The sequence below is a fragment of the Podarcis liolepis genome, assembly GCF_965112155.1.
Source record: "Podarcis liolepis genome assembly, chromosome: Z".
Classification (NCBI taxonomy): Eukaryota; Metazoa; Chordata; class Lepidosauria; order Squamata; family Lacertidae; genus Podarcis; species Podarcis liolepis.
Window position 1 is genome coordinate 35,032,919 of NC_139570.1, and position 25,904 is coordinate 35,058,822.

The 25,904-nt window shown below is 46.0% G+C and overlaps 2 protein-coding genes across 23 annotated transcripts in view; one reads left to right on the plus strand and one right to left on the minus strand.

The window, feature by feature from the left end:
- Positions 1–25,904, plus strand: part of USP20 (ubiquitin specific peptidase 20) — a 76,361-nt gene that overhangs the window by 28,341 nt on the left and 22,116 nt on the right. For 4 of the 8 annotated variants that reach the window (XM_083485036.1, XM_083485037.1, XM_083485040.1 and 1 more), the window contains exons 18-24: positions 1,005–1,131; positions 3,144–3,313; positions 3,557–3,638; positions 4,287–4,395; positions 5,510–5,612; positions 6,168–6,239; positions 7,022–11,496. In XM_083485036.1, the coding sequence (XP_083341162.1) occupies positions 1,005–1,131; positions 3,144–3,313; positions 3,557–3,638; positions 4,287–4,395; positions 5,510–5,612; positions 6,168–6,239; positions 7,022–7,182 (824 nt within the window). In that variant the 3' untranslated portion in view covers positions 7,183–11,496. Of the gene's footprint in view, positions 1–1,004; positions 1,132–3,143; positions 3,314–3,556; positions 3,639–4,286; positions 4,396–5,509; positions 5,613–6,167; positions 6,240–7,021; positions 11,497–12,835; positions 13,485–25,904 lie in introns of those variants that run through there. The other 4 variants (XM_083485038.1, XM_083485043.1, XM_083485042.1 and 1 more) reach the window with 2 other exon arrangements.
- Positions 12,429–25,904, minus strand: part of FNBP1 (formin binding protein 1) — a 122,185-nt gene continuing 108,709 nt past the window's right edge. For 4 of the 15 annotated variants that reach the window (XR_014521373.1, XR_014521375.1, XR_014521377.1 and 1 more), the window contains 4 exons: positions 25,222–25,358; positions 24,447–24,605; positions 14,760–18,500; positions 12,429–14,576 (listed from right to left, as the gene is read on the minus strand). Coding sequence is in view for 6 of the 15 variants with exons in the window: in XM_083485131.1 (XP_083341257.1) it covers positions 19,863–19,876; positions 24,447–24,605; positions 25,222–25,361 (313 nt within the window). In the remaining 9 variants the exon portion in view is untranslated. Of the gene's footprint in view, positions 18,501–19,844; positions 19,877–19,928; positions 21,056–22,883; positions 24,606–25,221; positions 25,362–25,904 lie in introns of those variants that run through there. The other 11 variants (XR_014521374.1, XR_014521376.1, XM_083485132.1 and 8 more) reach the window with 8 other exon arrangements.

A 25,904-nucleotide genomic window follows, 5' to 3' on the forward strand; every position in this document is an offset into this window, starting at 1 on the left:
AGCAGCCAGAAGCATCATAGCTGGACAGTGGAGAGAATTGTCAGGAGTGAACATGGACCACTGATACCAAATCGTATGGGAAACAGCCTTACTAGAAAAGCTAACCAACAGACTGAAACTGACATGATCACATACACAGTCCAACAAGACAACAAGAACCCACCAACAGCATACAAATAAATATGACTTACTTGACTCAACAATCCCTCCCCCACTCACAAATGCAAACAAACCTCACTGCAGCCAACTACAGACAACCAACCACACCCTGGGCCCTCCCAATCCCTCTTACTACCAAGGAAATGTAATACGTGAATAGAAAGAGAATCTACCCAGTTGATGCTGAAACAAAACCCCACACATACACTATAGAAAAGAATACAAGTTTCACCACCCAACCTCCCCTCTCTCCTCCTCTTTTTCCCTGACCTTATACAATATACAACACAAAGTCTCATATCAAATGTAACCGATCTGTAGAAAAGACTTTACAACCTGAAAAAGAGACAATGCACGTATTTTTGTAAATCAAGAAAATCTTTAATAAGAATTATTTTTTAAAAAACAGATGATAGTTAAAAGATGAAAAACAAAACTAAAATAGGGACACATGGGTTAAAATAACAAAGTTCAAGTTATGAAACAAAAAAGTGAGAATAAAAGTTGTCTCTACCTAGAGAATATTACCATTATCTGATTATCAAGTATAGTTCCGGATTTGCCAGGCTTTTTCTGAAGGTTATCTTGAAAATGCTTTTGTTGTATATGTAATAACAGAATGCTAAATTATATGAAAAGTGTCTGGAGGTTCTAGCCCTGGCTGAAATCTCAAATGGTGCAAAAAAAATTAAAAAATTCTGTTACAGTTATATTCTAATCTAGAGTAAGTGGTACATCTTACATCCAATGTAAGATTTGGTGCTGTTTTCACATGCCATGATTTTCTGATACCAGTATTCAAGGTCATTCACTTGGGACTCTTTCCAATCTTGCTTTCTTAAAAGGTGGGCACTACATCGCGTATTGCCAGAACGTAATCAATGGCCAGTGGTACGAATTTGATGATCAGTACGTCACGGAGGTCCATGAAACAGTTGTACAGAATGCAGAGGCCTATGTTTTGTTCTACAGGTAAGATGTTCAAAAGTAATTGGCCCTTGCTGGGGAAACTAGCATTTTTAAAAATGTCTGAAGAGCTTGATGAGAGAGTGTTTCCTGGGAGGAAGACTCAAATTTATTTAATTCTAGCCCTTAGACACTTACAAAACAAAGTTTAACAGTGCATAAGTAGAACAAGGTAGCAGAAATAGGAATTAACTTGGATGCAAGTGAACTGCAATGGAAACCAACTTAGAAGTTTGAATTTCCTTGGTGAATTCCACTTTCCCCTTAAAGTGGAGTGGCGAAGAGGCAGAGTACCTGTCTTGCATGCAGAAGGCTCCAGGTTCAGTCCCAACATCTCCAGGTAGGCCTGGGGACTCCCTTCCTGTCTGAAATCCTGAAGAGCTGCTTCCAGCCACTGTAGATAACCATGAGTTAGGTGGACCAGTGGGCTGACTTAGTACAGTGGTGCCTCGCAAGACAAAATTAATTCGTTCCGCAAGTCTCTTCGTCTTGCGGTTTTTTCGTCTTGCGATGCACGGTTTCCCATAGGAATGCATTGAAAATCAATTAATGCGTTCCTAGGGAAACCGCCTTCAGACCAGGTCCGGGGACAGTCTGTCCCCGGACCTCTTCTGAAGGCTGGGGGGGGGGGGACAAGGGCTTTTCTTCCCACCCCCAGCATTTTAAAAAACCCTGGGACAGCGGAGGACTTCTCCGCTGTCCGGGCGATCTTAAAATGCTGGCGGGCGGCATTTTAAAATCGCCCCGGGACAGCGGAGGACTTCTCCGCTGTCCGGGGCGATTTAAAAGCCCTTGGGAAGGCAGGCAGGGTGGACAAAGACTTTCGCCCCCCCCCGCCTTCAGAAGGTGTTCCCGCCCCCCGCCCGGCTTCGCAGCAGCGCTACGAAGCCCGGCGGCTGGGGCAGGTGTTCCCGCCCCCCCACCCCGCTTCGGAGCAGCGTTCCGAAGCGGGGTGGCTGGGGCAGGTGTTCCTGCCCCCCCCGCCCGGCTTCGCAGCAGCGCTACGAAGCCCGGCGGCTGGGGCAGGTGTTCCCGCCCCCCCACCCCGCTTCGGAGCACCGTTCTGAAGCGGGGTGGTGGGGAAAAGCGATCTCCCCGCAGCCGCTTGCTTCAAAAGAGGTCCGGGGGCAGCGGGAAGCGCTTCCCGCTGCCCCCGGACCTCTTTTGAAGCAAGCGGCTGCGGAGAGAAGCGATCTCCCCGCAGCCGCTTGCTTCAAAAGAGGTCCGGGACCTCTTTTGAAGCAAGCGGCTGCGGGGAGAAGCGCAGCCGCTTGCTTCAAAAGAGGTCCGGGGGCAGCGGGAAGCGCTTCCCGCTGCCCCCGGACCTCTTTTGAAGCAAGGGGCGGTGGGGAGAAGCAAAAGAGAAGACCCGCTGTCCCCGGGGCAAGCTTCGTTTTGCGAAGCAAGCCCATAGGGAAATTCGTCTTGCGAGGCAACTCAAAAACGAAAAAACCTTTCGTTTTGCGAGTTTTTCGTCTCGCGAGGCGTTCATCTTGCGGGGTACCACTGTATAATGCAGCTTCCTGTTTAAATAAGCTCTTTATTTAGAACCACGAGGACTAGAATCTTAACTTTATTTATAGGAGAGGGACCATAGTTCATTGGCAGAGCATCTACTTTGCATGCAGAAAGTCCCAGGTTCAGTCCCCAATGGCCTCTCTTGTAGGACTGAGAAGAACTTCCTGTTTGAAAACCTGGAGAGCTGCTGCTGGTCGTTGTAGACAATACTGGGCTAGATGAACCAAGAGTCTGGCTCAGTTTCTAGGATCCAGCTTATTTCTATGATTGCCAGCTGTTTTTAATATGGTATTTTAATTGTTGCAACCCACCCTTGGACCCCAGTATGAAGGGCAGGTAATTAAGTAATAGTAATAATTATGATGAGGCAGCATCGTAGGAAAGAACCCGCGTGATTTGCAATTAAACATGGAACAGCCCCATGATCTGCATGGTGGTGGCTCCTGCTGCTTCATACTGACACCTCCACCCTCTGCGCTTTCCTCATAATCTTCCTCCAGGAAGAGCAGCGAGGAGGCTGTGCGGGAACGGCAGAAAGTGGTCTCGCTGGCGACCATGAAGGAACCTGGGCTGCTCCAGTTCTACATCTCTCGGGAGTGGCTCAACAAATTCAACACCTTTGCGGAGCCAGGCCCCATCACCAACCATACCTTCCTCTGTTCCCATGGAGGTGAGGGGGGGGGAGGGGGGGCTGCACTTGAGGGAATGTTACTTGATGCTGTGCTGAGAGGCAGGGATCTGCTTGACTTCTGCTTCTAGCTAGCCAGTTTTCCTCTCAGAAGCCACACGATTTAAATGTCCGGTGGCAGAAATGCACAGCCCGTGTGGTTCCTTGTGTTCTGCAGGTGTGTTAGCAACTACCCAGAAGGTACCTTGTTTTTCATGACCTCTTCTCTGTTTCATTTACTCGCAGGCATCCCTCCAAATAAATATCATTATATCGATGACCTGGTGGTGATTCTTCCCCAGAACGTCTGGGAGTATCTCTACAACAGGTAAGGGGAGTCAGTTTGGGGGTGGGGGTGTTTTGTTTCATTTTATTTTAGTAAAATCAAGTACCTAGTCCCTAGGGTAAGTGGAGAGCAAGTTGAAAACTTACTGTTGGGGCAAGAGCACAAGCACAATGCAGGCTTTCTGACCCTTCAAATTCCTTCTCGGTGCCCATTTTTGTGATGCTTTTGGCATCTGGTTTCTATTTTTCTCCCTTTTGCTTTTGTCTCCCCTTCCTCCAATATAATCTCTCATATGTTGAACTGCTGATTGTAATCCAGCTAGGGCAGGTGCCTAGTCTTTCCCCTCCGGGAAGTGCCACTAGAAGGCGCAACGTAAGAGAAATAAAGGTCTGCAAAGCTGTACTACACCTGCATAGCAGTTCTGTGGCTGATGGCCTCAGAATTGATTGTCAGCAATGGGGAAACTTCCAGATGTTGTTGGCCTTCCAGATGTTGCTGGACTATAGCTCCCATCAAACCTGATCATTGGCTATACTGGTTGGGGTTGATGGGAGTTGAAGTCCACCCACTTCTAGGGACTCAACACTGCATTCACAAATACTTGGAGTATATGGGCATGTGGTGCTGGTGTGCTTGGCCTTTCTCCTCCATTGCCTCTGTGGTTATGCTTCAGTCTCCTCTTGTGTTCAGGTTCGGTGGCGGCCCAGCTGTCAACCACCTCTACGTGTGTTCAGTGTGCCAGGTGGAGATCGAAGCCCTGGCCAAGAGGAGGAAGATCGAAATCGACACTTTCATCAAGGTACTCCCACAGCAGATAGGCCTGCTGGGGTGGGGAAACATAGTGGTAGTACAAAGTAGTACCACTAGCTGTCAGTGTAATTCCATCTAGTGTACCTTATGTGGGGCTTCCTTTATGCTTGATCTGGAAGCTGCCACATAAGACCCATTCTGCATTTGTAACAACTAAATCCTTTAGTGTGGCAGCACCTAAACTTTAGAACTCAACTGCCTATTGATATCAAGCAGGTGCCTTCACTGTGCTCTTCTCTGCTAAAAACAAGCCTGCCCAGATATTTAGAAAGTTGATGTGAGTCTTAAATCTGTTTTTAGTCTATTGTTATTTTAATTTTTCCAGTTATTGTTGCAAATTTTTCTTTGTGATTAACTTTATCGTTTTATACTTTTTGTGAACTGCTTTGAGGGGTTTTTTTTGTAGTCAGGCAGTATATAAATTTTATTAAATAAACAAATGAATGCTCCGGCTCAGTTATGGATTCTGCTGACTGGCAGCGGACACAATCTCTTTTTATGACATTCAGAATCAAGCATATTAATTTGCTGCAAGCAACAGATTCCTTCCTCTGCCCTAATGTGTCTGCAGCTTTGATTTCATGTGTTTGCTTGGTAGATTTATACCCTACTTTCTGACAAGTCCTCAAAGCAGCTGAGGATGTTCATAAAACACAACAGATACACCAAGAGCAATATGCTCACAAATCAAAACTGAGTGGCCAGGCAGCTGGTGTCAGACTCTCCTTCCGCCAGGGCTTCTTTGGTGGTTGGGGAGGGAACAGTCTGACTGCAGCCACCCTTGACGCTGTCCTTGTCTACATCCACCTCTTGACAGAGCAAATGATCTGCTCTGTGTCTCTGCAAGCTCAGTAAAATACAATCCATAAAATGCAGGAGACACATCCACAAACCTTAGAAACCTTTCAGCTCCAGAGGCTTGCAAGGAAGTTTATGCCAGCCCTTAAAAATACAGTTCAGCATAAAAGGAAGATTTGAAAATTAACCTACAAAAGCTGGTGGCTGGTGGCAGTGTTGGTGTTTTCTACCCACCACTGCCTTTAGCTGCCATCATAAAACAAATGATGATAGTAGTAATTCCCTCTTTGCCCTCTGCCCATCAGCTGAACAAGGCCTTCCAGGCCGAAGAGTCTCCTGGAGTCATCTATTGCATAAGCATGCAGTGGTTCCGCGAGTGGGAGGCGTTCGTCAAAGGAAAGGACAACGGTAAAGACTGGCAGGGAGGGGAGTTGGCAGTGGAAAAGGAGGGATGGGAAGAGAACAGGGTTGCCACCAAGTGCCTCTGAAGCGACTCAGAAGGGGAGGGGGTTTCTCTCATTCAGTAGGGATGGCCAACTGGCAGGCCGGGAAGCCCGTCTGCCTCTGGCCCAAGTATGGTGGTTCTGGCAAAGTCACAGTACGATAAAACTTTTATACGAATGTAAGGTGATGGGAATGGTTTCCCCCATTTTACCCTCACAGCAGAGAGTTTGGCAGACAGTCGGAGACTAGGCCCAAGGTCCTCTGTGAGCTTCATGGCACTTGAGTCCCGGTCTGCCATATCCTAGCCTGGCAGTCTAAACCTGCCTCTGTCTCTCTCTTTCAGCCTAACCTACTCCGCAGGGTTGTTGTGAGGATGAACTGGGGAGAGGCGGAGAACTGTGTATACACCACCTTGAGCTACTTGGAGGAAAAGTGGGCTATGAATAAATAAATGGAACTATGGCAAATTTAATTTTGAACTGTACTGCCTGCTAACTAGTATTCCTTCTTTTCCCGTAGAACCGCCTGGACCTATCGACAACAGCAAGATTGCTGTGGCAAAAGGCAGTGGTCACATGCAGGTCAAGCAGGGTAAGGCTCCTCACAGCAGTTATTTCAGCCTTCCCCCCTTCCTTTCCTGTTTTCCATTCTGTCTGCCTCCCTCAAGAAACAGGATCTTAGTGAAGCTGAAGCAAAGGAGAAAATTCTGGGGTTTGGGAGAGGACCTTGAGTGGCTTTAGAAAGAGGACTAGACAAATTCATGGAGGGATAAGGCTATCAGTGTTTATTAGCCAGGATAGATGTGTTCAGCCCTCCAGTATGTTCCTGGATACCAGTTGCTGGGGAACACATGTAAGAGTGTGGCACTGAGGTCCTACATATGGGCTTCCCATTGGGGCATCTGGTTGACTTCTGTGAGAGCAGGAAGCTGGACTAGATGGGCCACTTGTCTGATCCAGTAGTGAGGCTGGGAACCACAAGTGGGCAGAGCTGGTGTTGCAGTTGGATCCTGTCTACAGGCTTCCCACGAGGGCATCTGGCTGGTCGCTGTGCTTCACTAGACAGGCCTTTGGTCTTCTGTAGCAGCCAGGCTCTTCTTGTGTTCTTAGTTCCCTCTGGGCTTCTCTTCTGCAACTTGCAGCATGGAAAGAGTAGCAGCCTACCTCACAGGATTCCTGTACAACACTATAAACACTCTTTTGCAATGCTCTTAAGTTGTCTGTTAACAATAGCAGTAATTCCCCTCACCGTTTAGTAATGCTTTTACTGCTTTGAGCAAAGCTGTGAGAAAATTTTGCTGTTGACAGAAGCCGTTTGGATCTGCCCTGCCCACACCAGCATTTTCTCTACCGCTACCTATGCTCTTTTGGCAGGAGCTGATTACGGCCAGATTTCCGAGGAGACCTGGACTTACTTAAGCACAATCTACAGTGGAGGCCCCGAGATTGCCATCCGGCAGAATGTGGCCCAGGTGCAGGAGGTGGAGAACATGCACGGGGAGCAGAAGATTGAGGCTGAGACCCGGGCGGCCTGAGAGACCACGGACCATGTGGGGAAGGTACACTGGAGAGGCGCAGGGGCACCCAGAGCCCCTGAGGTTAGGCTCATGTGGATAGCTTTACCTTCTGTCGCACCATTTCCCCATCTAGACCCATTACAGTCTACTCCAGGGATGGGGCAACTGTGCCCCCCATCTGTTGAACTGCAACTCCCATCAGCCCCAGCTAGCATGCTCCAGTGGTCAATGGATGATGGGAGTTAAGAAGCTGCCTTTAGAATGTTTCTGAATCCTGAAGAGTTTCTTTAAACAAACCCTTCTGTTCCAAAACCTTTCAACAGTTTTTTTTTAAAAACCACAGCATAAAAAGTTGTAGTGAATCAGATCATTGTTCTATCTAGCTCCTTATCGTCTACACTGACTGGCAGGGACTCTCCAGGGGTTTCAGGCCGGATCTCTTTCCCAGCCGTATTTGGAGATACTGCTGCGGATTGAACCTGAGACCTTCTGCAAGCAAATCTGGTGCTCTGCCACTGAGCTGCACCCCCCTCCCAATAAAGATTCTAGTTCAATTGTTCAGCCAGCATGAAGTAATTAAGTGGGAAGATAGAAAGTTTCCTTTATATCGAGCTAGACCATTGGTCCATTTAGCTCAGTATGATCTACAGTGATTGGCAGCGGCTCTTGGGAATTTCAGGCAGGGAGTCTAGGAGAGACTTACATGGAGAAGCTGGGAACTGAACCTCAGACCTGTGTACAAAGCAGGTGCTCTACCATGGAGCTATTGTATTTTACCTAAAAATAAAAGAAAGACCCTAGTCCTCATGGTTCTGTATGGGTTGAACTGAATAAGAACTTAGGAAGATTACTTATAACATGTCAGACCATTGGTCCATCTAGCTCAGTATAGCCGGCACTGACTGGCAGTGGGTCTCCAGGGTTTCAGGCAGGGGACATTCCTAGCTCTACTTGGAGATGCCATTGGGGATTGAAGCCAGGACCTTCGGCACACAAAACGGATGCTGTACTGCTGAACTACATTCTACGAGTCTTGTTGGGCTACCAAGTTCCCCCTCTGTGATCCACTCTTCTGGCTCAGGGTGCTCAGCCCTGCTACCTAAGACCCTTTTGTTCACCTCAGGTACCAGGGATTGAACCTGGGACCATGAGCATGCAAAGTGTGTTCACTACCATGGATTGATAGTCTCTATGCCCCCTCAGCATACAGCACATCAAGCCATCTTGGTACAACACTGCCTGACTGTGCTTTTCTGCTTGCCTGCACAGAGGATAGAGAGAGGTATGTGGGCATTTGTAGAAATTAGCCTACTGTGCAAAGGTAAAATCTGCACCCATTGCTCCACCCACTTTTAATAGAATCATAGAATTGTAGACTTGGAAAGTTCCCAAGGGTCATCTAGTCCAACCCCCAGCAATGCAGGAATCACAGCTGATGAATCCCAGACAGGTGGCCATCCAACCTGTTTAAAAACATCCAACAAAGGAAGATTCCACCGCCTTCCAAGGTAGTCCATCCCAGCGTTGAACAACTCACCTTCAAAAAGTTCTTCCTAATGTTTTGCCTCACCCATCTCTGGGAAGTGGCTGGCAGGAGGATGCCCAGAAGGAAACTTGGCCCCCAGGCTGAAAAAGGTTCCCCAGCTGTGTTCTAAAAAGAAGCACAGCTCTGATCTCTTTCCTGTGCTCTTGACAGGTTGGGCTAGCCCTGACTTCCCCTTGGGGAGTGGACATTCTTGGGAGTGAGTCCAAACACTCTCTGCATTTCTTTGTTTCCCTTTCTCTCATGTTTTGGAACTGAAAAAGCATACAACGCAGCTCCCGCCACCCGTCACCTTGTCCTGTTCACAGTGATTAACACTTGTGGGAAGCGATGTTAATTTTGTGGGGAAAATAGATATAGATCACCTGTGCGGAGTAATTAATAAAAGACTTGGCTGGGTCCCTAGATCCAAAACACAGGACTTAACACACTTTAGCAAGAGAAACACCTCCCTGGGTTTAAAACCACAGAATCATGCAGCACAGTGAAGCACGAGGGATGTAAGTTTTTAGACCTTTTAAATATCCTGTTATAGCCATGTACAGCACTTCCCTTCTCTACTCCTCTTGCAACGGACAGAAAACAGCATTACTAAGTATAAATGCTTTACTTACAAAACACCAAAGGTTAGATTCATGTGTTATTCCATGCAGCAGCAAGAACACAGGGTGTTTACAAAATACAGAAATAGCTTAAAGCACACAGTCTGAGCTTGTAGCAAGCAAGCTCAGGCATGTCCTATTTCTGTTCATTCTCTTTCACCATGCAAACTCACAAATGAGGAAACTTACTTCCAGGTGAGGGGCTAGCTGAGTCTAGGAACAAAGTAGTATGATAATAACCGCTTCATGCATTAACTAGCCCTATGTTTTTCTAGCTATATTTGGCTGCAATTCCCCACAAATTTGATGCCTAGCCTAGCACCAATGAGACCTCGCAAATGTCCACTTGCAGCTTCACAGGCCATAGAGTGCCCTGCAAGTCTTGCCTTTGCCCGGCTGTGAAAGAGGAAGACACCTTTGCCAGATTTGCATTTGTCTGGTTTTTGCTTCCTTCCTTCCTAGTCCCTGACTGGATAGGTCTGCATTCTGCTTGGTGTGACCTCGGAGGAAGCTTGGAGAACTAGTTTTCCTGCTTTCTGCTGGCCTCCCCATTTGTCCTTTTCCCTTTGGCGAGCCTTGTGGCCTTTCAACAGCCCTGACCTTTTAGCCCGCTCCTTGGGCACCAAGCATAGCCACACCCCTCTTCTTGTTAATTTGCCCGCCTCCTTCCTCTTGGATTTCTACCATTTCAGTAGTTGATGTAGCAGTTCTGCTGGAGTCAGACACAGAAGATGTTTGTGGGGTGGATGACCTTTCAGAGTAATGTCAGGAGTTGCTCATGTTCTCTCTCAGCCAGAGGCATCAGAGTGACAAAAATTCCCCCTACAATTGCACATAATTCCCCCCCCCCCTTTCTGGTGTGTATTGGCAGCGGGGAGCTTTCAAACCACAAAGTGGACCCCATCATTGTGATTTATTTATTTATTTATTTATTTGTAAGGATGCAAAACTCCACCTTCCGATTCAGGATGCCTGTCTCCCACCCCTTCCTTGAACACAATCCCATTCACATAAAGAACAAGTGCAGCTGATCAGCTTCTTCTCATCCCATTGACTGTGGCCTCCCTGAAAATGGGTGTGTGGAAGGAAGGAATTTTGAGGAAATGGGTACCCATGAATTAGCCCCTGATGACCCCATACTAGTCTTGTCGCACCCACACAACAGCACGACCCACTCCTGATTGCATGTGCAGCCAGGAACACTGGAAGCATCTTCCTAGGGAGGTGGGCAATACTTGATGTTTGGGTGCAGCTGCCTGTGAAACCAAGGAAGACTGATTGTCCCACCTGACCCGGCAGCCCCACCCTCCTTTTTTGGCTGTGGGAGAACAGGGGTGTGTCTCTGTCTTTCTGAAATGCCTCCTGCATCCAGACTGCTGGAGGACCAGCGCTAAAACAGTTCTGATCTGTGGTGACAGATTGGACAGTTTCTGAGGGAAAACCATGTAGCCCAACAAGTCTGGCACACTTGTGAAGATAGTGAAGACCCCCCCCCCCCCCAATTCCAGGAACCACTACTGCATTTTTCTGCTCAGCAGCTGACGAGAGATACCTTTTTGAGGGAGGTCCTGTCTCATGTTGCTTTGCACAGTCTCTGTTTCTGTCCAGCCACATGTACCCTCAAACATCATTTTGTGTTGGTAATTGGTCTAGTGCAGTCTCACCTCCCCACACCTCTTTGCCTCTCTGGCCACTCCCAGGCTTTAATGGGGTTGCTCCAAACCAACCATTTTTTGTTTTGTTTATGGGAATGGATAAGAGCGGATAACGGAGGGAGAAGCATGAAGATCTCTTTAGTGAGATGTGGCCTTCTGGAAGCACGAAATCCTCTGCTGCAAACAGCAACCACTTCCGCCTCTTTTTAAAGAGAACTCTCTTGCAGAAGTTTCTCCATCTTTTTGTTGCTGCTTTCCCTGTTGACCTGGATCTGTAAATGCCTAAAAGAGCATCCTCCTAGGCACCTGAGGAGCGTGTGGGGAGATGACTTGCTGTGGGGGGTGTCATTTCTGCTCTTACCATGGAACGCCCTTTTCGAGGGCAGCCTCTGTTTGTGCTCTGTGGGTGGTGCCTTAAAAGAGACCGAGTACGTTATGGAGTGTCAAACTCTTGTGCTCAAATTCCTTCCTTTTGTGCTAAGACTGTTGAGCCAATAAAAGAACGCTTGCATTCAGAAGCTGTGTAAATATTGCTTTGCTTGTCCATGTGTTTATTCTCCATCACAGCGCCCGCCCCCCAAATGTGGAGGTTGGCCCCTGAAGGGACGCTCTGGTTTTGCTTTATCCTCTGCCTGGATAGGCGCTGAACATCAGGCTCTAATGGCCAAATGTACCCCGCCCCAAGGCCTTGCCACCTGGACTTTGGGACCCTCTCCCCCAATGCCAAACCCCTCACCAGCCTTTAAACAAACTTCTGAACTGCATCCTGCCTGATGGGGCAAGCAAGCATTCACCTGGAAAGGGAGGAGAGTTTTAAGTGGGGGCCATCAGATACGTGGTTTCTGTTATCACCTCTCTTCCCTTTCTCACTTCGCTTTTAACGGCCTATGTCTGCAGGCCCAGTTGGCATCATTTCGTGTCATGGAATTTTGCTGCAAGCTGCCAGTTGCAAACCTTACTAGCCTGGCTCCAGCTGAGTAGCCTGTTCTCAGTGGCCAGCCAGGTGCCCCAATGAAAAGCCTACAAGCAGGACCCAGACACAAGAGTCCTCTCCCCTCCTGAGGTTTCCAGCAACTGTCATTCAGAAGAATGGCTGCCTTTGATCAGGGAGGCAGAGCTGAGCCGCCATGGCTAGCCTTATCTCCTGCATGAAATGGTCCAGTCCTCTTTTAAATCCATCCAAAGTCAGTGGCCATCACTGTGTCCTGCGGGAAGCTCAGTTCAACTATAATGCAGTGTGAAGATATTAATTCCTTTTGTCTGGCTTTCACCTTCCAGTATTCAGAGTGTGGTGTATCACCGTCCCCTTTGATGGCTGAGAAGACCTCCTCCTTCTGAGTTTGAAATGGGGGCTCAGTGCTTAATCAAAAGCTAGAGATAATCTCTTGATGGTGTTGCAGGACCAAGAGCCAAACGTTGATGAAAGTGTTTTGTTTCCCCAAATCACAGTTAACAAGTCCTGTGTTTGCTCTCAAATGGAAGCACTTTATTTGATAGAATTCTTTCATCAAGAAACAAATGGGTCAAACACCAGAACCTTTTTGTCGTCTTTTTTTTTTTTACACACTTTTGGGGGTTATGAGACAACACACACATACATTAAGATGCTGTTGAAACCTACGCAAAATAATCCAGTGCCTAAAAACTCACACAGAAATCATTTCTTTTTTAATAATAAAAAAAGTGCTTGACATTATATGTTAAAATATAATTTGGCTTACTTTTTTAAAAAAATCTTTTTTTTTGACACTTCAAGCATGAGGGGGCAGGGAGCGATGGAGTCAATATGCAGCAGGAAACTTTGAAAAATATTCAGCATTAAAACACAACTTTTCAGTAAATATGTTTCTTTTCTCTTTGTATATTTACAGATGTTAAGGGAGAGTAAGAGAGATGGGAGCAGAGGGCGGAGAAGGCTGATTTGTTTTCTTAGAGGCAAGGATCATAACTTTTCCTCTCCAATAGGATCATGAGACGGTCACAAGTTTTTGCAAACTAGATGCTTTATTAATCTGCTTCAGGTTAAATTTGGAGGCTCTGCCTCAGAGCTCTGTACATGCTCCAGAGTGCCTTTTGAACTCCTTAAGTGTGTGTGGAGCACCAATACACTCATTTCATCTTAGCAAAGTGTCTCAATCCTTTTCTGTGCAAAGCTGTTCTGGCTACTGAAGCCCATATTCTTTGGGGTTTCCAGGAGCCCAGGGCCATTCTGGATCTGGGAGACATCTAGGGCCTGCATGTCTCTGCACATTTTTATTTTTATTTTGCTACATAAAAGAAAAAGTCACGAAGTGACCCACGTGGCAGCCTGCAGCATGGACCAGAAGTCTCGACATGGGTGTACAGAAGACATAAGCACTTTTTGGAATGATTTTAAGAGCAGCCCCTTGCAAGTACATCACCCCCTGCCTTTGCAACTTGCTTTATGGATATGTTCTGAAATGAATCAAAGGGTGGATCAGTTGTCCCTTTGAGAGCTATCTAATTTTTATTTTTATTTTTAAAATAAAGTGTCCCATCCACTTCTTTGTGTGCTGTGCTTCTATTTTTATCTCCAGATCACACACACACAGACACACAATTTCTCTGGCAAGGTGTTGAGGCAGGAGATGTGGTAGTGATGCTACAGGTGCTAGCCAATAGGTGACCTCCCCCTAGGTGATGTTCCCTTACTTTAAAAGGGTTGGTGCTGTATCAAACCTCAAATTTCCCAGTTTGGGGGGGGGGGGTTGACATTTCATGGAACGGTGTCATAGTGCTTACAAACTAATGCTGCTGTCTGAAAAATCTTAACCCACATGGGTGCTCTCTTGACTTCCAATTCTGTGCCTAGGCAGAAGAAAAGTGCCTCTGTTAAATTCTTTCCTGAAATGTCCACCTAGTAGAACAGAGATAGGACCATTTAGTCAAAGGTGGCTCGATGTTTTCTTTTTCTACCTGTTTGGTTCTTAAGAGTAGCAAAGATTTTCCAAGAAGCTGCCAACTTTGTAGAAACTCAAGGAAACCATATTTTCACAGCCTAGTTATAAAGGCAGAAATGATTCTCCCCCCAGCTTGTGATGTAGCCACATGGACACAGCAATCATTTGGGCATTGTTGGTACAGGGTGACAATAATATACTGTCCACCTAACATATATATATCTATCTATATCTAATGTCTGTTTATTGAAAAGCAGACTTTCTCTTACATTAGTGGCACCATAAATTGGGAAGAAGATCCCTTCATCTTATTTACATGCTGGGACGATCAGGGATGTTACAGACTTTGCCAACAGAAATAGCTGTAGGTGCTGTAAGTTTCATATCCACTTTGTCTTCCTGCAGATCTCGGGAAGGAGGAGCGTTCAGGATTCTTTAGTTGTGATTCCTGCAATGCAGGGAGTCGGACTAGATGACCCTTTGGGTGCCTTCCAACTCTACATTTTTTTAATTTCATGACTGAATAGCACAGCTTGGTTGCTTTTCAGGCTGCTGGCCTCTGGATAAATATATAATTGAAGCAGATGCTATGGCAACGTCCCTCCTGAACAGGAACGCTGGTGCTCAAGGGCATTCCTCACCCAGAAATTCAGCCTAGTGAACAGAGTCCCCTTCCTTTTTTTTTTACGTTCTGCACTCTTTTTGCCTCCTACTCCCCACTGATAACAGGTCTAACTCACTGTGAGGATGGCCCTGACTATCCCACATTAGTGGGCAGCTGACAATATTGGAAGTAAGAAACATTCTGGGTGTCAATGTGGCCCATACTACACATTACTCCAGCAACATGACACACTTTCCGGTGGCTTTTGACCCCATGCTATGACAGTGTTCAAGCAGCCAGCTATGCACACGCATGGACCACAAATGCAACTTTCCAACACACCAGCCCTTCCACTGTCATGAAAGGAGTAGACAAGAGCTTTATCCCCTTCAGACTTGCTTCCTCCTTTCCGCTTGTGATCCAATGCTGGGTGAACGCATACAATAGTTTGCCAGGGGGTGGGGAACATCTGGCCCTTCAAATGTTGGCCTTCTCATTGTCCTTCCTCATTGGCCATGCTGGGACTGGTGGGAGCTGGAGACCCGGGTTTTCTAGCCCTGCTCTTTCTTACATTGACTGGCAGTAGATCTCCAGGGTGTCAAACCAAATTTTTTCCCAGCCTTACCTGGAGACCCTGGGGATTGAGCTAGGACCATCCTGTATGCAAAGCAGATGCCCTGCTACCGAGCCAAAGACCCTCCCCCATTTGGCAGGTGACCAGCTGTAATACAACCAACAATAGGTTGCTTTTGGAAATCAATCTGTCCCCTAATCTCAGTCTGAAACCTCTTTCCGCTACCTGGAATGGGCCACACTTGTTTGTCTCGAACTGCCTCTATCGATGAGCACCACACCGCAGAAGTTCCAGCGCTGACGATCTTAACTGCAACGATCCATTCACATGTATGGCAGACACTCTGTAACAAGTGTGTGCATGTGGGTCTTTTAAATGAGAACTGGGTCAGGCTCTTTCAGTGTGATCTGTGATCCGTCACCCGCTGTCAAAATGCAGGTGTTTGGGAGACGAAGGCATGAGCTCAAAACCCAAAGTATTTTATCTTTCACGCAGCAAGAAAGCCACATCCAGTCAGCCGCCCATGATGAAGGTGTGCTGTCCAGCGTGAACACAGATGAAACTACTGCTCAGTTAATCAACCCGGTCACATTGCCAAAAAGGGAATTGAAGACAGAACACCTACATTGCCAAAGTGCTGGGCTATGACGTTCCAGTACGGACTGGGGTGGCAGGGAAGAATAAATCAAGAGTGCGATTTTGTTTTGACATGGTATGGGAATAAAAGCAGAATAAAGGCAAGAGCAGGCAGAGACAGCATGCAGAAGGGAAGAAAGGAAGGTCTTGAGATGCTAAGGACCAAATAAATTAAGAACAGCAGCAGAGAGTTTAAATCTGGGCACCTTAAAAAAAGGCAGGCAGGTGCAGGCAAGGCAGCAGGGGGCGAGCATGCGGGCCCAGAGGCAGTGGAAACGGAGGTCTGCAGAAAACTGGCTGGAAGCGTGCAGGGGGTGGGCGTTGGTTTTGGGCGCACAGGTAGGCGGGCGTTTTGCAAAGGGGTGCATGGCGAGGTTTCCAGCGTCAGCTGAGCAAGAGCACACTCCGGCCCCTCCCAACAAGCACCTATTAGGGCTCTCCAGTAAATCCTTGACAGTGGGCAAAACCACAATGTGGACAAAATTTAAACTTGGGATGAAAGGAAATGGCTTACTCACTGCGGATGCAGTTGAGGGTGGGGAATGCAGTCCCTAAGGGCAAAAACTAAGGAAAGAGGCTAGACCTCAGGAAGGCCTTCAGAACAAGGGCTGACTTCTCTTGAACTCTGTGAAGATGCCAGGAAGTGTTCAGTCTCTCCAACCCTCCCCCCCCAAAGGATATCTGAACAATTGGCACATACCAACTCAACCCATCTATTGCTTATTTGTTTCTTGGTGGGTGGGGGTTTCCCTTCACACATTACGTTCTTTCCTAGGCGTATTTTCATGTATTTAATGAAACACAATGCCTGGATAGGACAAGTGAGCACAGCATAATGGGGGAAATAGTTGTCAGAACAATGCTGTGCTTGCTGCTGTGTGTCCTCAGTGCGCTGCAGTATTAACATGCAGGATTTGGCACTTATTTGCAGCGGCCTGGAGTTGGTTGCAGGACCAGGGCCACAACCCTGGACATATCAGCTAGAAGAAAAGCCCCACTAAGCACAATGGGGCTTGCTTCCACATAAACATCTACAGCAAGCATGGCTAGCTAGTGACCCACTGGATTTCCCTGGACTCCAACTCCCACCATCCTTGGCTGGGGCTGATGGGAGTTGGAATCCAACAGATATGTGGAGGACCACAGGTTCCTTGCTCCTGATCTAAGAACAGGCATCCTTCCCCCTCTCTCTTTCAACAGAGACATCCTTCCATACCCGACATGCACTAGGGAATGCTGCTGCTTAGATCAGGGATGGGGAGACAAGTGACCTTCCAGATGCTGTCGGACTCCACCTCCCATCATTCCTATCGGCCACGGTGGCTGCAGGCACTGATGGGAGCTGGAGTCCAACCACAATGTATCAGAGTATAGGAAGGCACAAGTTCCCCCACCCTGTTCCCACATTGCCAATCTTAAGATTAGAGACAGAAGTGAGTGGCACTAAATATTATTTAAATAAGTTCTATTTTTAAAAAAATGAAAATACTATTATGTGGTATCTCTGCAGTCCTTTTCTCATAGGCACTTCGTAGACCTTCCAAACTTGCCCTAAGGAAGCACTTATTATTCCCATTCTGCAGAAGGCAGGCTGAGTCAGAGAAGGCAGCTAGCCTCAACGGCTGCCTCCTGAGTTCCTAGCTGAGGTCCGGTTATGAAGCAGTAATAGCATATGAAGCGCCTGCTGGGTCAGGCCCAAGAGGACCCCATCTAGTCCAGCATCCTGTTCTTACAGGGCCCACCAGGGGCCATCTTGTTAGATCCTCCAGACTTAGGGTAAAGCCACGCTGAAATGAATAGATCCAAGTTAGCCATGCTCATTAATTTCAATGTGTCTACTCTGAGCAGCGCAGACATTGGATACAACCCATAATGTTACTGCTGGGTTTCAATTGAACTACTTCAGTGTTTAGGCCCGATTAAAATCAGCAATCTACTTGCAAAAGCTCCCTAACCAGAACTGAATGCAAGACTTTTAAACTGGTTTTGATTCACTATTTAGCGCTGATCACCGCTGTCTAGAGCAGGCATGCTGGGAATCTTTGGCCCTCCAGAAGTTGCTGAATGACGACACAATGCCTATCAGGCCCCCAGCAAGCACTGTCAGTAGCTAGGGATGATGGGAATCGTAGTTCAACAAAATCCAAAGGTTTCCCCACACCTGGTTTAGAAGCCCTGTGCTTAAGTGGGTTTGCCTGTGTGAGGCTGCAAGGAAAGCAGAACCTCGGTGTTTTCTCAGCCTCGGTTTCTCATCTACAAAATGGGAACAAAGGCAGCTTGCCTTGCAAACACCCTTTTAGAAACTACCAGCAACGGAGTCAAGATGGATGAGCAAAGATGGCACATAATGGCAGTCAGCTAGCCAAAGCAAATTGCTGTTGCCTCTACCAGAGGGCAACACGGACATGACGGAAGCTTTTTGGTTACGTCCTCCATTTAAATGAGACTCTGGTGGAACCTCCACATAGTTTAAAAGGAAGAGGAGGGATGGGTTAGTTTGATGCAGCAGGTGGCATGCTGGAGAGTTTTAGCAAGCAACTAGGTGATGATGTTGGGAGTCATGGAATGCACCCACTATTGGGGCAGGAGTTTTTTCCTCCCTCTGCAAATGATAGCTCCGTTTCAAGGGAGGGGAGCCTAACATGAGGGAGGGTTGTTGCTGTTGTTAAAAAAAAGGGAGGGGAACCCACAAAAAAACCCTGGTGCAAACAGGGTGCTTAAAAAAAATCAGACCATTTGTTTCTCCTGTGCCCCTGCTCGCCCCGATGCTCTTGTTACCAGCAGCCAACACTTTTAGGAATCTAAACAGAGAGAGAGAGAAAGAAAAGAGAGATTTCGTTAGATACACACAAGTTGGGAGAGGTTTGGGGGGTGGAGGTGTTCAAAAAGCAAAGACCCAGGGGCACTGTACCTTGAAGAGCTAAAGCAGAAATGGATTAAGAAAACAAAACAAATACATTATTATTATTATTATTATTATTATTATTATTATTATTATTATTATTATTATTGACTCCCCAGGGATCCTTTTTAGGAAGATTCTCATGAAGGCACAGATGTGCAGTCCTAACTCAGTTGATTATAAACTGGGTTTTATTTGCTGATGACATACTCTTATTTATTACAGAATCTCATATTATTATTCCAACACTGATGCAAATGATGGATCAGTGGTGGGGTAGAATAAATGGATGGGCGTAGCTGCAGGCAACGATTGCGCTATCTTTTGTCCTATGTCACATCTATTAGCAACATTTACAGCGCTCTTCCACCACTTTAACAGCCATGGCTTTCCTCAAAGAATTCTGGGTAATTAAGAGTTAGAAGGATACCCCTTACAGAGCTACAAGTCCCACCACCCTTAGAAAAACTACAATTCTCAGGTTTTCTTTGGAGGAAAGCCATGACTGCCCAAGTGATATGAGTGCTTTAAACGTGGTATGGATGTGACCTTAGATTCCTCTTGATTTGCTGATTCAGGCGCAATGCGTTACATCGGCAGAGGAGCCAGCCTCTCTGTGGGCAATTCTAAAAAGCCCTCTTGTGCAATGAGTCCGATCATTGGTCCATCCAGTTCAGTGATGTCTGAAATGCTAGCTAGCAGCAACTCCTGGGTTCCAGGCAGGGGACATTTGTGACAAGAATCAGACTCTTAAACATCAACAGATCATTTTCTGGATATGTGAAATGAAGACCCCCCCCCCCGAATAAAATGACTCTCTTAAAGCAAGCACTGAAGGGAAAATTATTCTGAATTCAAGAAGGTGGCATGCACAAATAACTTTTTTTTTTAAAAAAAGCAAGCAATCCATGGTTTCTGTACCAGCAGATAGAAGCAAATGGAGAACTCTTAAGGCAGATGAAAAGCAACTTTTAAACTGAAGCAACTGGCAACTGTCTATGAACAGCTTTATGGAAGAACAAGCAGTGATGTGATCTAGCGTCATGCCATGGTCTTCAGCAGCTATGGGCAAAGTAAACAAATTATTTCTGGGGCCAGATAACGTAAAGAAAATCTCACGAGTCTGAGAAAAAACAAGGTTCTTTTTCTTTTATTGCTGGAAATGATAGCGAAATAATTAAGAGAAGGAACTCAATAGAATAATGATAATTATAATAAAAAAACAGTTCTAGATTTAACAAACCTCAGAAGGTGGACTTTCCTACAATGCTGATTCTGAAGCAGGAAGTATGGAAAAACACAGAAAAGAAGGAAAGAAACTTCAACATCATAAACAGGTTTTTTTTATCTGTTTAAGTTACATGATATACACACTATGGCTCATCTACTTAATGGCCCTTGTTGCTTTTTACACAATTGCCATTGAGTTGCTCTCAGGAACATCTAAAAAAATAATTTGGCAAACATGAAAATAATCACTTTTAAAAAATCATCCTAGATTCGAAAGTGCATCGGCGTCCTTTCAACAGTGGGAGAGTCTGACCTGTTGGGAAAATGCCTGCAAACTGTGATGGTTGTACTACAAGGTCTCTGGGCTTCTCCCTGGGAAGATTTATCTACATTCCAGGAGACCCAAAGCGGACGGCGTTTCCTTGAGAAAAAACTTGCCCCGGTCAGGATAATACCTTGGGCAAAGATGCATTTCCAAATCACTGTGTCTGCCTTGCAACAATAATACTGTACAGCAGGTGAGTGGGTTTGCACAAGACATAATCTGCAAGCAGACTGAGGGACCCTTCCCCCGGGGATAAAAGCAAACCCTCCACCCTCGCCCTAAAGTGTTGAAGATGAGGCAAGGCAACACTCTTCTCCAGCCAATTCCACTTGCCTGCCTTATGGTAGGCTGGAAAAAAAGCTTCTTTGCGGTAGCTGGATCTCCTTTGCCCGCTAGCTGGGCATATAATGCTGCCCCACTGACAAAGCAGATAGGGCTCAGACGGATGTCCCCTCTTTAGGTCAGCAAGTGTAATACTTCATGGTTATTATGGCAAGAGGCCCAGGTGTCCACTTGGTGGTGGTGGTGGGTGGGTTACAGTATGGCACAATGATGCTTGATGCACAAGCACCTCTCTGGAGCTGACATGTGTTAGCAGTGAGTCATGGAGCAGGGTGCCCTCCGTGGCAAAACCGGAGAACTTCCCCAGCTGGCTTGAGTGTCGGAGACAGCACCTGTGTGCTGTTCCAGCAATTCTGATCTCCATCAGACAAGGTTGCAAGCGTCCTCCAAAGTAATACAAAAGGTCTGCTCCCCCCCAAAAAACCTGATCTTGCACTAAATTGCAAATACCCGTTTGTTTTCTATGTTTTGTTCTGCTTCCAGCTAGGAACAACAGAGGGTTTAAAACACCTATGTGGGACACACAATGCCCTATCTGCTGCAAATCTCTCCTCCTGCTGTCATATTCAATATGACTGCCAAAAATGTGAATTTATTTAAGGATAATTATGAAAAATGTTGGACTGAAGTGAAAAAGGACTTAGAAATATGGACAAATTTGAAGTTATCATTGTTAGGCCGAATTGCTGTGATAAAAATGAATGTGTTGCCAAGGATGTTGTTTTTGTTTCAAACATTGCAAATTTTGGATAAGATGGATTGTTTCAAGAAGTGGCAGAAAGATATTTCCAGACTTGTTTGGCAGGGCAAGAAGCCTCGAATAAAATTCAAGATATTAACTGATGCCAAAGAAAGAGGTGGATTTGCCCTGCCCTTAAACTTTATTATGAATCAGCTGCTTTTTGCTGGCTGAGAGAATGGCTGCTTCTTGAAAACACTGACGTGTTGGATTTAGAAGGTTTCAACAATGCATTTGGTTGGCATGCATATTTGTGGTACGATAAGGTAAAAGCGCATAAAGCGTTTAAAAATCATATAGTTAGGAAAGCATTGTTTAATGTTTGGATAAGATATAAGGATTTGTTAGAAAAGAAAACCCCAAGATGGTTGTCACCAATGGAAGCCAAGGCACAGAAAAAACTCAATATGGAAGCCAAATGGCTGAAATATTGGGAAATTCTGGAACAAGATGGAGACAAAACAAAATTGCAGAGTTTTGAAAAATTGAAAAACAAAGTGCGAGATTGGCTCCATTATTACCAAATAATGGAGGCATACAATTTGGACAAAAAAGTTGGTTTCCAGGTGGAAAAATCAAAATTGGAAACAGAATTGTTAGATCCAAAAATCAAGAATTTATCAAGAATGTATAACTTGCTGTTGAAATGGAACACTCAGGATGAAATGGTGAAATCAGCTATGATTAAATGGGCACAAGATGTTGGACATAACATAATGATGGCTGACTGGGAACAGTTATGGACCACAGGTATGAAATTCACGGCATGTAATGCCCTAAGAGAAAATTTAATGAAAATGAATTATAGGTGGTACATGACACCAGTCAAGCTTGCAAAAATTTACCATTTGCCCGATAATAAATGTTGGAAATGTAATGAGACTGAAGGTACATTCTTTCACCTTTGGTGGACATGCCCAAGGATTAAGACATTCTGGGAGATGATTTATAACGAAATGAAAAAGATATTCAAATATACTTTTCTGAAGAAACCAGAGGCCTTTCTCCTGGGCATGGTCGGCCAAATGGTGCCAAAGAAGGATAGAACTTTTTTTATGTATGCAACAACAGCAGCAAGAATACTTATCGCGAAGTATTGGAAGACACAAGATTTACCCACCCGGGCAGATGAAGTTGATGGACTATATGGAACTGGCGGAAATGACTGGCAGAATCCGAGACTAGGGAGAAGAGTCGGTGGAAGAAGACTGGAAAAAGTTTAAAGACTATCTACAGAAATATTGTAAAATTAATGAATGTTAGAAAAATGTTGGAATGAAGTTATATGGCTTTAGTAGAAATGTTGTAAGGAACTAGGTATAAAATTAATAGAGTATTAAAGGAAAAAATAAGGTTAGAATGTGTTAAGATAATTATAGGATAGGAAACAGAGGAAGATGGAAAGGAATTGCGGAAACAATTAACAGAAGTGGAATACAAAAAGGGAGGTGTGAGGAGGTCGTTGAAATAAGTTAATGAAAGATAAGATATTGAAATTGTTTGATGTTGTTTGATGTGTTTTTTGTTTTGTTTTGTTAGTTTAATGTGTTAAGTGTTATGTAGTGTTTTGGTATTGTATTGTATTTTTTTTCTTTTTTGTAGTGTTTAAATTGTTGGAAAAGTAATAAATATTATTTTAAAAAAACAAAACAAATCTCTCCTCCTGCTGACTATTTCCTCTGCAGTCTTAAGGGCTAGAAGCTAACGTCTGATTTCAAAACAGTGGAAGCTGAGGTGGCAGAGGAAGCTGTTGCCTGGTGCCCATTTCTGCGGGTACACAGAGCCAAACTTACGGGGATTGGTGTGGGTTCAGGATCTTTGCCTTCAGGGACCTTCTTCCATTTGGTGAGTGTGTGTGAGGAACCCAATGACAGGTGGAACGCTACATGCCGTAGAAGATTCCTCAGGCACACATCCCTTTCACACAGAGCACCAGCAAGACTTTCCAGGCCTTGCCACCCCCTCTACCGAAAAGACAGGTTGGCGTCCTCTTACAAGCTTCAAGGGAAGATCGCTTAGCAAGCTTGTCTTCCTGGGAGGCAGGAAATAGTCTTACCATTTGGGAACTGCTGTAAAAGCTTCTGAGAAACCCCATGATTTTCAACAGCAACACAAAAATAAAATAATAAAATAAAATAAAAACACACATCCGGGTCACCATGGTGTGCATTAAAGAAAGACACACATCTTTGTGTGTGTGTTGAACAATGAAAACAGCAACAACCCTACGTTCGGACTTTATATTCACAATTCTGCTGCTAGGGCAGATCATTTTTCCTTATCTCTGAGCTAAGTGCTCTTGTGGTGGGGTGAAAAGCAGCTCCCAGAGAAAGAGCCAGCGAAGCTCACAATTTTTCCTACCTTTGCTAGTGGTGGAGAAGGGAAGGGGTCCAGCCCCTTGCCCCATCCCACCACCCCTCTGTCTAGCAGCAGCAATCTGCTTCTGCATTTCTCCTAAGACACCATTCCCTTGCTTTCAAATGCATCCCCCGTGCTCACGAGGGCTAGAAACTGTGTCTCAAAAAAAGGAAAAAGTGAGATCCTCAGATGCTGCACACTTGAATGGCAGGATTGCAAGGTGAACAGAAGATGTATGACCTTGAATCTAAGGCTTCTCCCCCCAAAGCAAAAAAATTTTAGAAAAGAAAAAGGCTTAATAGGCCACATTTTGCTAGCTTAGATGAGAGCCTACAAGTTGTACGTCAATTGTGTCCAAGACGGTATTATGAAATCAACAAACAAATGTCACTTTCCTACTTGCAGAAGATATGAACGGAAATATTCATTAAGGCCGCAACCCTAATCATGCCTACTAGGGAGTAAGCCCCAATAAACAGACAATGATGCATACTCTCAAGTAGAAGTGCAAGGGACTGTCTGCTATAATTAGCCGTGCATTCTGTGCCTCGAGGGAGCGAAACTCTGAGCAATTTCAACTCTTGTGTCAGGAAAGGAAAGTTTTGAGGGGGGGCATATCCCTCAATTATACCCATACTTTTTCTCTCTCCCCCCCCTCTCTCCCTGTGACACCCTCTCATCTGACCAAGCTTTCATAGTTCTTGGAGAAGCACAAGTCTGCTCCTTTCGGAATAGGGAGTAATGCACTTTCCTGGTGCAAAAAGGCTTTCGTCACAGCAGCGGAGGAAAAGCGCCCCTGCGGAAGCAAAGAAAGCGACCCAGGCAGGCGAGCTAAATGTAAGTCATTGCACCTTTGGCATTCTTTTCCAAAAAGACTTCGACGTAGGAGGTTGGGACGTAACCTTCCTCGTCCTCGTTCCTCCGGATCCGCGTCCAGCCATCGCCTTTGTCCTCCTCGATGACGAACAGCGTTTCTCCTTCAGAGACTGAGATCGTCCCTTCGTTCTGACCTGAGAGACAGGGGATAAAAAAAACAAAGCAAAACCCCTGACAGATTAGGACTAGTGTTTCCCGCGGATCTCTCTCTCTCTCTCTCTCTCTCTCTCTCTCTTTCTTTTCTTTAAAACGATAAAAGCACCCACATCATTTATTTATTTATCTACCATCTATTTCATTTCTATCCCACCCTTCCTTCCAAGGAGCTCAAGGTGGCACACATGGTCCGCTCCCTCCTCATTTAATCCCCACAACAGCCCTGTAAGGTGGGGCAGTGAGCCACCCAAGGTCATCCAGCAAGCTTCATGGCCAAGTGGGGTTTTGAACCCTGGTCTCCCAGGTCCTAATCCAACGCTCTAAATACTACACCACACTTCCTATGAAGCACCTGGAAGCCTTTTTGCAATGGCACATGTGTATAAAAGGAGGATGGGGATGACTTGGGGGCTGCTGTGTATGTGCCAAAGATCCCCAAATATAAAGGTATGGGTGGTGGCCCCTGGGTTCCCCCTCCTGTCTGTTTGCACGTGCCACGGTGCGACCCCTTGGCCACATTCTGGAACTGCACCTGGCCACAGTGGGACCCCTTGGCCACAATCTGCACCTGGCCCTGAGGGATCTGGGACGTACCTTCAAAGGTATACAGAGCTTTGCACGTCCCGATCGTGGGAAGTGGTTCCTCATCGTCAAACTCATCGTCAAACTCCGGTGCCGGCACTTTCACCTCACTTTCCTGGCTCGGCTCCTCTGTGTAACTGCCATCTGGACTGCTCAACACAGGAAAAGAAACACAGCAACTATAGCGACAGGCTTGGAGGGCCAGGGAGGGAGGGAGGAGGTGACGCTGGTCTGCCAGCGTCATTATATAGCAGTCTCGGAAGTTGCCTTACACCAAGAAGGACGGCGCAGGCCCATCCATCTCAGGATTGTTTGACACGGACTAGCAGTGGCTCTTCAGATTTCAGCCCAAAGTAATCCCCGGGTGTATCTGAAGATCCCAGGGACTGAACCTGGAACATTTGCATGCAAAGCAGTTGCACTACCGCTGAGCTACAGCGAGGCAAGATTCTAGTCCTCATAGTTCAGAATAAAAGGTCGAATTGTATTGGAAGCTGCCTTGCACTGAGTGAGACTATTGCTCCATCTGGCTCTGTGCTGCCTGACACTGATTGGCAGCAGTTCTCCATGGTTTCAGGAAAGAGTCTCTCCCCTGTTCTTCATGGGGATCCTTCTGGGGATTGATGCTTCCAGGACTTTCCACATGTAAGGCTGATGCTCTGTCACGTGTGTGATTGACATTTCCTAAATCGTAT